Raw genomic sequence first — 14,957 nt, forward strand, 5'->3', positions numbered from 1 at the left:
TGGGCGCGCCTCAAATTTTCTTAATTGCTTCAAAGGCATCCTTTGTAGCTAGTTGGTCCAAATCAGAATTCAACCTAAGACTGCACATTGCATCTGGTTGTTTAGGCCCACACTCTCTTTTAGTACGGAGTAGTCCCTTTTTTCCTGACACTCATTTAGTGAAAGAAAGTTGACTTGCAGTCCTGTAGAATATCTCATGCTATTGAATATACCTAAGTTCCGATTAGATTCAAGTTAAGTAAGTTTTTTGGCTAAAATACATCAAAGATGATGCTGAGTCCTTCATATTGTGCCATATCAGGGGCAGATAATATCTGGCCATCCCATCCTTAGTGACACTAAATTTGACCCGTGGATTAGCCTGATACCTCCATTCTAAAGTTAACATTTCCAGTAGCAATCAAAAAGAAATCTCTGAGATATTATTTTGGCACCATACAAATGTCAAATTCCACATCAGCAATTCACCCAATGATTGTAACATCAGCTGGATGTGTTTGAAGTCAATCCTAGACAGGATATCATTTCATTTATGAGTATTTCAATATATATCTCTATTATATAAGGGCTCCTTTTAATGCGATCATTATTTTTTCAATGATCAATTACTTTGAACTTTGACAATGAGAACCCTTTCCTGCCAGCCCCATGGAGGGTTACAGACTGTATGTAAAATGTTTAATTTTGTAAAATACATTAAGCAAAGATGACAAAATGTTAACATCTGGCAAAGTGAGGTGATGGGCACATGTTTGTTTGTTATATTATTTTCTGTATCTATCTTTGTTTGAAATATTTCATTAGGAAAAAAATACTCTTTGTCCTAAGGCTCAGATTGTGGTGGGGGCAGGGGCGGGAGCGCATGCTGGAGGTTCGATGAGAAGCTAAGAATGTGTGAAAGCTAAGAAGCTAAGAATGTGTGGATTAGGGGAAATGTAGCAGTAGAATGAAATGTAGCAGTAGAATGCTTCAATGCTGAAGGCCCACCTGAGGTGAGACATCATTCAGTGTGATTGCATGATTTTATTTCAGCTATGTCCATCCGTTTGGTTGTTGGTAGAATAGGTGGAGAACAGATGTAACCAAGGTAAGTGACCCAGCTCAGAAAGATTTGAGTCTCTTCCTCTCCAGGAATGGGTTGAACCTAGTTTTCCTTGGACAGAAGAACTTGGCCATATCTGAGATGAGCCACTGCATCAGGAGCAGTAACTTCAACATATGCTAAACATTTCACTGGAAATGTACAGATGAGTGCTGTTCAATAGAAATATAATACAAACCACATATGTAATTTTAAATTTTCTGGTAGTCACATCAAGAAAAGTAAAAAGAAATAGGTGAAATTATTTTAATAATGTATTTCATTTAACCTAGTATATCCAAATATAAGCATTTCAACTCGTATTTATAAACAGTGAATGAGATATTTTTCATCTTTTTTGTACTTAGCCTTTGAAATCTGGTGTGTATTTTACAGTATGTCTCAAGTAGGACTCACCACATTTCAAGTGCCTGATAGCTCGTGGCTACCATTTGAAGTGTGCAGTATAGACTCTATGGCTGGTGTCCCCTCATTGGATAAGATGTGGCCATTTGGGGGTCCTGAAAGGTGTTACCTTTTCTGATGGGTTTAACTTGAGCTAGATTTTAAAATATTATTTCCCCATAATTATGATTTTAAAAGCTCTTATCTCTCTCCCTGATGTCAGCAGAAAAGAGAAAGATAAAATTGCATTGGCCACTCTTTCCTCCACCAATTTTTGGAAAATTTCACCAATGTTGAACCACGATTATATGTAACTCTTTAAGATATAGCCAAGTCCAGACCCTCCAGATTTGCCATGGCTTCCTGTCTCTGATTATACACCTACATGTTTAGGGTAGGATCAATAGTATAGAAGGAGCAGATAAAGGTAGGTTGTCCTGCCTTTGCACCATGCCTGCAACTATGAAAAGGACAAGACCAACACTCCCTTAAGACTCCTATAAGATCCATGGCCCACAAGATACGAAGTAGTAGAATCTTGATTTTATTATATATTTGGGCTCCATCCACTAAGTATAGGATTACCTGGTAATAGTAGGTCCTTTTTCTCACAAATTTCAAAATGCTGGCGGAAGTACTCTCATGGGCCTAGTTTGGGTAAGGTGCTCATCTCTGGACCAATCAACTGTGGCCAAGGAGGTGGGATACCAGTGTCAACTGCTCACCCCTAGATTAATTGCTATGGTCAGGGAGGCATGGGCTTTAAGAAAATGGCGGGTTCTGTTTGAAGTACATTCAGAAAAGCAATTCTGAGGGGGTACACAGGTGAGAAATGTTTAATTTTAGGAAGAAAAAGTGACTGGTGCCCACTGCACCCTCATTCTTGCATTGAGTATCCACTATAGGGTAGGCAGTATGTTATATGCTAAGGACACAGCAATAAATAAGACGAATTTCCCTATCTTGAGATATTTATGATCTAGTAAATGTTAAGAAACACACATAATGTTCAGTTAGGACCTTAAAAGAGTTGAAAGAATTTGGTTCCAAGTCTTTGCTATTGTGAATAGTGCCGCAATAAACATACGTGTGCATGTGTTTTTATAGCAGCATGATTTATAATCCTTTGGGTATATACCCAGTAATGCGATGGCTGGGTCAAATGGTATTTCTAGTTTTAGATCCTTGAGGAATCGCCACACTGTCTTCCACAATGGTTGAACTAGTTTACAGTCCTACCAACAGTGTAAAAGCGTTCCTATTTCTCCACATCCTCTCCAGCACCTGTTGTTTCCTGATTTTTTTAATGATCGCCATTCTAACTGGTGTGAGACGGTATCTCATTGTGGTTTTGATTTGCATTTCTCTGATGACCAGTGATGATGAGCATTTTTTCATGTGTCTGTTGGCTGCATAAATGTCTTCTTTTGAGAAGTGTGTGTTCATTTCCTTTGCCCACTTTTTGCACTCTAGCTTGCCCACATCAATCTCCAGACCATGTTCATTTGTATCAAAGAGGTCTGTGTGACCAGGTAAAGCAGAAAATTTGGAGATTTGGAAATTCAGGGAGATATTTTCATAGAGGTGGAAAATATAGTTGTCTGTCTCAAATCAAGATGCCCTACAAGCAAATTAACTTTAACTACCTCTCAAATAACTAACACTGCAACTCTATTGGGCTTCGTAAAACAATATGTCCTTGGTGTGGAGACCACTAGCTCTCTCAGTTTGTTACATATGTATACGTGTGTCATGTTGGTGTGCTACATCCATTAACTTGTCATTTACATTAGTTATATCTCCTAATGCTATCCCTCCCCCAACTCCACCACAGTCCTCGGTGCGTGATGTTCCCCTTCCTGTGTCCAAGTGTTCTCATTGTTCAATTCCCGCCTATGAGTGAGAACATGGGGTGTTTGGTTTTCTGTTCTTGCGATAGTTTGCTGAGAATTATGGTTTTCAGCTCCTTCTATCAGAACCGTTTCTCAAGAGAGTGCTGAAGAACTCCATCATCCTGGCCATTGTCATTGGACTGGGTGAGACTGATGCTGCCTCTTGCTTTCTAACTCTTCCATACCACTCAACATCAAGAAATACTGGGATAGAGGCTTGCTTCCCACTCCTGGATCACAATCTGTAAGAATGAGATAAGCCTTGAGCTCCCAGTGGCTATCTTTGCCATCATATTAGAAAAGCCTGCCTTAGAACGAAAACAAAAAGGACAGCCCAGCTGAGATGGTGGGAGAAAAATGGTCACAATGCTGAGAGCATCACTTGAATCCTTGGATCCAGCCATACTTGCCTGACTCCATGGAACTTTTCAGTTACATGAACCAAATTCAACATTATTTATATGAATGCTGGCACTGTAGCACAGTGGTTCCAAGTATAAGTTCTGGAGTTAGATGGAGTTAGGTTTGAATCCTGATTCCACCACTTACTAGCTGTACAACCTTCAACTCAATACATATTAGTCATTATTGTTGTTATTATTATTTTTCAGTAAGTTTGTATTTAAGAGAATGGATCCAACTCCAGGTGTGCCACCATTACAAAGCACACACATCTCACTGTTCTATTCCTAGAATGACAGGACAATAGGAGGGTATTTAACTCACCCTCAGAAGCTTTCCAGTAGGATACACCAACAGCATGAAGACTGACAGGATGGGAAGCCATGTTCTTAAGTGTAATGACCACTGTGTCATAAACCTCAGCCTGGATGGTAGGACCCAGCAGACCTGTAAGAATGAGATGTCCAGCAAAGGTCACTTGGGGATAGTACTCCAGAAAACCTGTTATCACAAAAGTTAAAGTCAAGGTCACAGTGGAGAAGCATGCCCCTGTAATTATTGATAAAAGGTAGTATTTGCTTGCCAACATCAGCCTAACCTTATGGTTGCTCTGAGGAAAGATTTCTGGCAATCATTCAATTCATTCATTCATTCATTCATTCATTCATTCATTCATCCATCTAGAGTTCCTACTATATTCTAGGAACTGTCTTATGCACTGGAGGTGCAGTAGCAAACAGAACAGATCATGGAGATCATATTCTCAAGATATTAATCATATAAAAAATGAAAAAGAAAAATTCAAGTTGTTATAAATATTATAAAAGATAGTGGTCTGCTAGAAAATGATGAGGTAGGAGGTAGAGGATACTTTCAGTGTAGTAGTCAGGAAGGGCATCTCTGAGGAGGTGACATTTGAGTAGAGATCTGACTAATGAAAAAGAAGTAAGATTTTCAAAGATTTAGTGGAAGAGCATTGCAAGCAGATAAAACAAATGCAAAAGTCCAGAGGCAGAAATAAGCTTGGTCTAGTCGAGTAAAATGTGGCTGAAGCACATTGAATCAGCAGGGGAGTAACAGAAAATATGGTCAAAAAGGAAACATAACATGTAGGACCTTGCAGGCCACAGGAATTTGGATGAATTTGGATTTTACAAGAAGTGAAATAAGAAGACTTGGAACTTGTTTTGGAGTAACAGTCAACAGGACTTGCTCATAAATATGATGCTGGAGATAGAAAAAAAGAGAGAGTAGTCGAAGAAAACGCCTATGATTTTGGCTTGTGCAACTGGGTTGTTAGTAAGGCCATGACAGAAAATCAAGAGGAAAATTGAGAGCTCCACTTTATGAATACACTAAATATAAAATGCCTATAAACAGTGTATTGAATGAACTGGATTTAGTGGGATAAAAACATAAAATAGCCTTATTTTTCTTAGACCACTGTTTTTAATTACATTATGTGAGATCTCCCTTTTCCTGCACTTTGGCTGATCCCAAATCTTTTCCAGTAACCTTCAGATATTAACCAACAGTATCACTTTTAGGTTCTAACAAGTCCAGTCCAGTCTAATACCAAATTTTTGATGTCTTCTGCAATTGCAAGTCCCTTTCCTTCTGCAGCTACGTTCTGACAGCCCCAGAAATTTGCAATATGTAAAATTAATTTTTTGGCAGCTTCGCTGCTTTCCCATCTTCCGCCCCAACTCACCTTTCTGCCTCTGGACCCTCCATGGTAGGAGCAAGTGGGAAGGATGGCTGGACGGAGGGTGGGGGGAGGTAAAAAAAAAATAGGCACAACAACAAACTCTTTCTTGATAATGTGGCATTAGTACTCCCTAGTTGTGACACATACCAAAATTCTGCCTTTCTTTCTTAGGGAACTTATGAGTTCTTTGGAGACCTCTCCCTGCCAACATGGAGACACCCCACTGCACCTGAGCTTAGCATGGGATATACCTTCTCCTGCTGGTCACTTGTATCTCTCCTCTCAGATTCTGCTTCTGGCAGTACAACCCACACAGGCTTTTTCTGTTGAGGTTATCTAACCCCGGCAGGAAGACCTCTCAGACAGAGTCTTTGTAAGACAAGTCCCATTCAGTGACCTTCCTGGCCTTACACCTAACAGTGGTAGTGCAGTTAGCTCCCACTACAGCCCACTCCCCCTGCTATTCCATCAGAAGCCCTTTTGGCCTCTGACCTTGAAAATTTGTCCAGATAAAAACCAGGCAGTAGTCAGTGTCTCCCAAGTTCCATAGGTACCTTGTCCAGTCTTCTAAGTGGTTCTCCCGAGTTCTCCTTGATTATAACTTGACATGAGGGACAGGCCTCCCATCCCCCATGGGGTAAGCAACACATAAAACACCAAAGAGGCTCTCCAAAGAAATATTCAAATCTAAAGTTTTTCATAAGTTCCCAGCCTTTTTTTAAATACAAGGTTGGAGGTGAGTCAGGGGCTAAGGGTTGCAGAACCAATTTTGGACTATTACCTGAACAAGTTCTAAATCGATAGGCTGATACCTCTCTTTAGAATAAGGGGATACTTCCCACCTGTAATTCTCAGCAACAATTCTAGGACAGAAAATATCCTATCATAACATGTTGTTACATATTTTATTTGACATCTAAGTAGAGGTAAGCAGTTGGCATAGACCAAGCAGAGGAAGATGGCCCAGTAAAAAGACAGAAAATGCAGTCAGTGTATTTCCCTATAGGTAGCAGTTAGGGAAACATTCTCTTTGGCAGCTGCACTTTTTAACTGCAACCTCAAGATTGGGGAATCTGTGATAGAAAATAAGATACCCAATTTCATAATTAGCATTCAACATTGTTTTTATTACCCATCCAGGGTGGCCTTGGCTTAGCGATGTTGAAAAGGTGATCCGTGAATTCTACAAACACAGTCTTTTTGTACATGACTGAGGTGTTGAATGGAAAAGATCTTGGCACTCTAGGAGGAAATCTGTGAAGAAAGGAAAAAGTCGTTCATTTTGGTGGACGCTTCAAAAAGCAGCTGGAAGTAATGCTTCCATACTACTCTTTTCTACTATTAACAAGGAGGTAAATTTGAAGTTGTATATAAATCCCTAACATCCATTAAACTGAAACACTGTTTTCACAAGTCAACTGACACATTAGGTGTCATGTGATAAGAATCATAAAATCAGTAACCATACACTGTATCAGCCAAAAATCCTTTGCCAAAGCAATAGCTACTGCATCCTTCAATTTCATCTCTAAAACAGGCTATAACTTTCATCTAAGTACTCTGTATTCAAATTTTGTCAGTATGTACCTAAAATTATACTTCCCTCCTTAGGGATACCAGGAATATCACAGAGAGAATTACCTTTCAGCAGACTATGTATATTGAAACCTACTAGTGCCAGGAGCTGTCATTCAGAATCAGTCCTACGTTAATGCTCATTCTTGTCTCCACTCAGATACTCCCAATTACTCATTTATTCATGAACCAGCTACTGAATCAGAAATTATATAATTACTTATATAAATGTTCCCAAGATGTTATTATTTGCCTCCATTGTCAAAGCCGTTTTAAGTGAAAGCTGGTTCCCAACTTTTCCTCTCTCCCTGTGTGACAGTTTAGCATGTCGGGGGCCTCCTCAAGCCAAATAATCAAAAGGACCAATGTGAATCTTGGTGAGTAAGGGACACTGGCCCCAAGTGAATTGGTAGAAATTACAAAGTGGTTGAAGGTGACTATCTCCACTCACTAGTTTCATGTGCTGAGGAGTTTTGCACACCATGGAGCAGTTCTGCAGCTTTCTCTATGCCACAAAGAGCCTCTCTTCCTGACTTTTATGCTTCTGGACATCTAACTTCTATCGCCCATCGGATTTTACCAATTGGTATCATTTCAACAAGCCAAAGGCACAACACACGGGCATTTGGGTAATTAAGGGCTCAGTCGGAGAAAGCAAGGCTCCTGCCCTGGAAAAAAAGCTTTCATGTATAGATCTAAAATTGAGCATTCGCCCTCCACAGATGTACACTGATTCACTTATGAACCACATACTACATGCCACTGTGCCATAACAAAACACATCAGACATAAATATGCAAAAGGAGAGATTTTTAAAGACATACACTTAGATGTGAAGCAGTTGTTTTGAGTCTCGTGTCTTACTGACTCTCAGGGGCTTTTGAAAAGTGGTAGATGTGAAAGATGGAGAACAGCACAAATAAACGCTCGGTATGGTGGACTACTGAAGAAAGAACCCCAAATATCATCCAGCGAGACACTCCCTCCATTGTCATAAATGACGGCAATAATGATAAAGTGAGGGAAAGGAGAGGGAGTTTCTGATTGTAAGTATTCACATGCTTGGAATAAAAGCCATACCATGCCTCAGATCATCAGGATGTGAAATGAGTAAGAAGGGGTCTGGGCATTTATCACTTGTTTATTTCTTTCTCAATCTTGTGGTGAAATAACAAAAGTCTCATTGTTCCTTTCAGGAGCAGCCACACTGGAGAATCATTCATTCTTGTAAGAAAGTTTGCTTTTCCTTTAGTCAGAATGCTGAGATAGAGAAGGAAAATACAATCTAAAAATGGTGAAAATAGCTAAATTGGTAAATCAGTGACCCATGGGGATTTCAGTTTTAATAATCGTGGTAAAATACACATAAAATTTACTATCTTTTTTTTTTTTTTTTTTGACAGGGTCTCACTTGGTCGCTCAGGCTGGAGTGCAGTGGCGAGATCCGCCTCCCAGGTTCGAGCGATCCTCCCGCCTCAGCCGCCAGAGTAGCTGGGACTACAGGCGTGCGCCACCATGCCTAGCTAATTTTTTTTGTAGAGACAGGGTTTCACCATGTTGCCCAGGCTGGTGTCAAACTCCTGGGCTCAAGCAATTCACCCTCCTTGGCCTCCCAAAGTGCTGGGATTATAGGCGTGAGGCACCACGCCCAGCCTAACCATGTTTAAATGTACAGTTCAGTAGTAGTAAATATTCTGGCCAGGTGTGGTGGCACATACCTGTAATCCCAGTACTTTGGGAGGCCAGGGCAGAAGGATCACTTGAGCCCAGGAGTTCAACACCAGCATGGGCAACATAGCAATACCTGGCCTCTACAAATAATAATAATTAGCCAGGCGTGGTGGTGTGCACCTGTGGTCTTAGCTACTTTGGCGCCTGTGGTGGGAGGATCACTTGAGCTCAGATGGTTGAGGCTGCAGTGAGCTATGATCGCAAAACTGTACTCCAGCCTGGGCAACAGAGTGAGATCCCATCTCAAAAAAGAAAACATGTGTAATATTCTCCCATTCACCTCCAGAATTAATTTTATGTTGCAAACTGAAACTGTTTAAACATTAAATAATAACTCTCACCTCCCCCAATCTCTGGCATCTACCATTCTACTTTCTGTATGATTGTGACTACTCAAAGTACCCAATATAAGTGGAATCATACAGCATTTGTCTTTTTGTGACTGGCTTATTTCACTTAGCATAATATACTCAAGGTTCATCTGTGTCGTAGCATGTGTCAGAATTTCCTTCTTTCGTAATGTTTTGTGTGTATATACCACATTTAGATTATCCATTCATCTGTCAATAGACACTTGCAGGACTTCTACATTTTAGCTATTGTGAATAATGCTGCTTATGAACATGGATATGATGGTTAATTTTATATGTCAACCTGACTGGGCTAAGACATGCTCAGATACATGGTAAAACAGTATTTCTAGGTATGTCTGTGACGATGTTTCCAGAAGAGAATAGCATTTGAATTTGTAAAGAAGATCACTCTCACCAATGTGGGTGGGCATTATCCATTCCACTGAGGTCCTGAATAGAACAAAAAGACAGAGGAAGGGCAAATTCACTTTCCCTGTTTGAACTGGGACATCTATCTTCTGCCCTTGGACATAAGCATTCTTGGTTCTGCCTTCTGACTTGAACCCTGTATTTTTACCACACACACACACAGACACACACATATATATATATACACACACACCCCCACACACTCACACACACACTCTTGGATCTGTTTCATTGAAGAACCCTGATATAATTGATGTATAAATATCTCTTTAAGACCCCATTTCAGTTCTTTTGCATATATAGCCAGAAGTCGAGTTGCTGGATCATATGGTAATTCTGTTTAATTTTTTGAGAAACTGCCCTATTGTTTTCCACAGCAGCTGTACCATTTTTACATTCCCAACAGTGCACAAAGGTTCCAATTTCTCCACATCCTCACCAACACTCATTATTTTCTGTTTTAGTTTTGATAGTAGCCATCCTAATGGGTGTGAGGCGGTATCTCTTTGTAGTTTTGATTTATATTTCTCTAATGATTGGTGATGTTGAGCATCTTTTCATGTACTTATTGGCCATTTGTATATCTTCTTTGGAGGAATGCCTACTCAAGTCCTTTGCCCATTTTTAAATCAGGTTGTCTGCTTTCTTGTTGTTGAGTTTTAGGAGTTCTCCATATATTCTGGATAGTAATCTCTTATATGATTTGCAAAGATTTTCTCCCATTCTATGGGTTGTCTTTTAACTCTGCTGATGGTGTCTTTTGATGAACAAATTTAAAATTTTTTCATGAAGTCCAATTTGTGTTTTTCTTTCATTGCCTATGCCTTTGGTGTCATATCCAAACAGTCATTGCCAAATCCAATGTCACAAAGTTTTGCCCTATGTTTTCTCCTGAGAGTTTTATAATTTTAGGTCTTACATTTAGGTAATGGATCCATTTTGAGTTAATTTTTATATGGTGTTAGATAAGGGTTCAACTTCATTCTTTTTCATGTAGATAACCAGTTTTCCCAGCACTGTTTGTTGAAGACTATTGTTTTCCTATTGAATGGTCTTGGCACCCTTGTAGAAGATCATTTGGCCATATACAAAAGGGCTTATTTCTGGACTCCTTATTCTATTCCATTGGTCTATATGTCTATCTTTATGCCAGTACCACACTGTTTTGATTACTGTAGCTTTGTAGTAAGTTTTGAAATCAAGAAATATGAGTCCTTTAACTTTGTTCTTTTTAGAGTTATTTTGGCTATTCAGTGTCCTTTGAGATTTTTTTCTTTTTTTTTTTTTTTTGAGACAGAGTCTTGCTCTGTCACCCAGGTTGGAGTGCAATGGCGTAATCTCGGCTCACTGCAAGCTCCACCTCCTGGGTTCATGCCATTCTCCTGCCTCAGCCTCCTCCCACCACCACACCCGGCTAATGTTTTGTGTTTTTAGTAGAGACAGGGTTTTCACCGTGTTAGCCAGGATGGTTTCGATCTCCTGACCTCGTGATCCACCCGCCTTGGCCTCCGAAAGTGCTAGGATTATAGGCATGAACCACCATGCCCGGCCCCTTGAGATTCTTGCGTGAGTTTTTCTATTTCTGCAAGAAATGTCACAGGAATTTTGATAGAGATTGCATTAAATCTATAAATTGACATCTTAACAATATTGACACCTTAACAATATTGTCTTCCAATCCATTAACATAGGATGTCTTTCAATTCATTTATGTTTCCTTTAATTTCCTTCAGGAATATTTTGTTGTTTTCATTGCACAAGTGTTTCACCTCCTTGGTTAGGTTAATTCCTAAGTATTTTATTCTTTTATATGCTATTGTAGGTGGAATTATTTCCTTAATTTCCTTTGAAGTGTTCATTTTTGGTGCATATAAATGCAACTGATGTTTTAAATTTTTATTTACTTTTTTTAGGATAGAGGGTCATGGTCTGTCACTGGAGTGCAGTGGCATAATCATAGCTTTACTGCAGCCTTGAACTCTTGAGCTCAAGTGATCCTCCCACCTTAGCCTCCCAAGTAACTGGGACTACAGACTTGCACCACCACCTCTGGCTAATCTTTTTTTAAATTTTTTGAGACAGGGTCTTGCTATGTTGCCCAGGCTGATCTCCAACTCTTGGCCTCAAACAAACTTCCTGCCTTAACCTCCCAAAGTGCAGGATTACAGGTGTGAGCCACCATGCCCAGCCACAATTTATTTTTTTGTGTTGACTTTGTATCCTGCTACTCTGTTGAATTGATTGACTAGTTCTAACAGTGGTATGTGTGTATGTGTGTGTTTCTGTCTGTATGTGTGATTGTTAGGGTTTTCTACAAAAATGATTACATCATCTGTGAACAGAGATAACTTTGCTTCTTCCTTTCCAGTTTGGATGTATTTTATTTCTTTTTCTTCCCTAATTGCTCTGACTAGGACTTCCAGCACTATGTTGAGTAGAAGTGGTGAAAGGGGTCATCCTTGTCTTGTTCCTGATCTTAGAGGAAAAGCTTTCAGTTTTTCACCATTGAGTATGATGTTCGCTGTGGGTTTTTCACATATGGTTCGTACTATGTTGATACAGTTTCCTTTTATTCCTAGTTTGTTGAGTGTTATCATCATGAAAGGGTATTGAATTTTGTCAAAAGATTTTTCTGCATCAATTGAGATAATCACATTTTGTCCTTCGTTCTGTTAATGTGGTGTATCACATTGACTGATTTTTGTATATTAAAACATCCTTGCATTCCAGGAGTAAATCCCATGTAGTCATGCTGCATAATCCTTTTAATATGCTCCTGGACTTGATTTGCTAGTATTTTGTTGAGGATTTTTGCATGATAAGAGATACCGGCCTGTAGTTTTTGTTTGTTTGTTTTGTTTTTGTTTTTGTTTTCTCATAATGTCTCTGTCTGGCTTTGGGATCAGGGTAGTGCTGACCTCATAGAATGAGTTGAGAGATGTTCCCTCTTACATTTTTTGGAAAAGTTTGAGAACGATTGGTGTGAGTAATTTCTAATTTTGAAAAGGCAACATACTTAAAAAGTAGACAATCAGACTTCTGGTTTCCAGTCTGGCATGTAAGGTGCTTAGAAGGTGCTACTCCGTCTTAACAAGTAAAAAGCTGAATAAACTGAAAAATCAACAACTCTTCTTCAGATAAGCCAGAGAAGTGAGGTCACAGGTCAATCTGCTGCCCCCACACATTGGAAAAACAGGTGAATACAGAGAATCACAACTTACTGAAGCCAAAACCTAAGCACAGAAACTTCCATGGGAACCAGCATCAGGGTAGGAAAACCTGAACTGTAATTGACAAATTGCTGCAAGCTCAGTGTGGACAAGTCTGAGAGTTTAAAACTCCATTGAGGAGGGGGGCGGGCATGGTGGCTCATGCCTGTAATCCCAGCACTTTGGGAGGAGCTCAATCACTTGAGGTCAGGAGTTCGAGACCAGCCTGGCCAACATGGTGATACCCTGTCTCCACCAAAAGTACAAAAATTAGTGGGGAGTGGTGGCATGTGTTTATAATCCCAGCTATTTGGGAGTCTGAGGCAGGAGAATTGCTTGAGCCTGGGAGGCAGAGGTTGTAGTGAGCTGAGATCACACAACTGCACTCCAGCCTGGGTGACAGAGCAAGAATCCATTTAAAAAAAAAAGAAAGAAAGAAAAGGTTCCAAGATGGCCAAATAGGAACAGCTCCTGGCTACAGCTCCCAGTGTGAGCAACACAGAAGACAGGCGATTTCTGCATTTCCAACTGAGGTACCAGGTTCATCTCACTGGGGTGTGTCGGACAGTGGGTGCAGGACAGTGGGTACAGCCCAACGAGTGAGAGCCGAAGCAGGGCAAGGCATAGCCTCACCCAGCAACCGCAAGGGGGAAGGGAATTCCCTTTCCTAGCCAACAGAAACCGTGACACACAGCACCTGGAAAATCGGGTCACTCCCACCCTAATACTGTGCTTTTCCAAGGGTCTTAGCAAATGGCACACCAGGAGATTATATCCTGCGCCTGGCTCAGAGGGTCCCATGCCCATGGAGCCTCCCTCATTGCTAGCACAGCAGTCTGAGATCTAACAGCAAGGCGGCAGGGATGTTGGGGGAGGGGTGCCCGCCATTTCTGAGGCTTAAGTAGGTAAACAAAGCGGCCTGGAAGCTCGATCTGGGTGGAGCCCACCACAGCTCAAGGAGGCCTGCCTGCCTCTGTAGACTCCATCTCTGGGGACAGGACATAGCCAAACAAAAGGCAGCAGAAACCTCTGCAGATGTAAATGTCCCAGTCTAACAGCTTTGAAGAGAGTAGTGGTTCTCCCAGCACAGAGTTTGAGATCTGAGAATGGACAGACTGCCTGCTCAAGTGGGTCCCTGACACCCAAGTAGCCTAACTGGGAGACACCCCCAATTAGGGGCAGATGGACACAACACACCTCAAATGGCCAGATACCCCTCTGAGATGAAGCTTCCAGAGGAACGATCAGGCAGCAACAATTGCTGTTCAGCAATATTCACTCTTCTGCAGCCTCCACTGATACCCAGGCAAACAGGGTCTGGAGTGGACCTCAAGAAAACTCCAACAGACCTGCAGCTGACGGTCCTGACTGTTAGAAGGAAACCTAACAAACAGAAAGGACATCCACACCAAAACCCCATCTGTATGTCACCATCATCAAAGACCAAAGGCGGATAAAACCACAAAGACAGGGAAAAAGCAGTGCAGAAAAGCCCAAAATTCTAAAAATCAGAGTGCCTCTGTCCCTCCAAAGGAATGCCGCTCCTCGCCAGCAATGGAACAAAGCTGGATGGAGAATGACTTTGACCAGTTGAGAGAAGAAAGCTTCAGACAATCAAACTTCTCCGAGCTAAAGGAGGAAGTTCAAACCCATTGCAAAGAAGCTAAAAACCTTGAAAAAAGATTAGATAAATGGCTAACTAGAATAACCAATGTAGAGAAGTCCTTAAATGACCTGATAGAGCTGAAAACCATGGCATGAGAACTACGTGACAAATGCACAAGCTTCAGTAACCAATGCTAGGAAGAAACTGCGTCAGCTAACAAGCAAAATAACCAGCTAACATCATAATGATGGGACCAAATTCAGACATAACAATATTAAACTTAAAAGTAAATGGGCTAAATGCTCCAATTAAAAGACACAGACTGGCAAATTGGATAAAGAATCAAGACCCATCAGTGTGCTGTATTCAGGAGACCCATCTCACATGCAGAGACACACATAGGCTCAAGGGATAGAGGAAGATCTACCAAGCAAATGGAAAACAAAAAAAGGCACAGGTTGCAATCCTAGTCTCTCATAAAACAGACTTTAAACCAACAAAGATCAAAAGAGACAAAGAAGGCCATTACATAAGGGTAAAGGGATCAATTCCACAAGAAGAGCTAA

At 40.7% G+C, this 14,957-nt stretch overlaps 1 protein-coding gene across 1 annotated transcript in view; it reads right to left on the reverse strand.

Annotated features, from left to right (window-relative positions):
* Nucleotides 1-14,957, reverse strand: part of LOC105533489 (coagulation factor VIII) — a 152,998-nt gene that overhangs the window by 112,566 nt on the left and 25,475 nt on the right. The window contains exons 2-3 of the mRNA XM_011971961.1: nucleotides 6,621-6,742; nucleotides 4,105-4,227 (exon numbers count right to left, since the gene is read on the reverse strand). Coding sequence (XP_011827351.1) covers nucleotides 4,105-4,227; nucleotides 6,621-6,742 — 245 coding nt within the window. The remainder of the gene's footprint in view (nucleotides 1-4,104; nucleotides 4,228-6,620; nucleotides 6,743-14,957) is intronic.

This window comes from Mandrillus leucophaeus, unplaced genomic scaffold, assembly GCF_000951045.1.
Source record: "Mandrillus leucophaeus isolate KB7577 unplaced genomic scaffold, Mleu.le_1.0 Scaffold1251, whole genome shotgun sequence".
NCBI classification, from domain to species: domain Eukaryota; kingdom Metazoa; phylum Chordata; class Mammalia; order Primates; family Cercopithecidae; genus Mandrillus; species Mandrillus leucophaeus.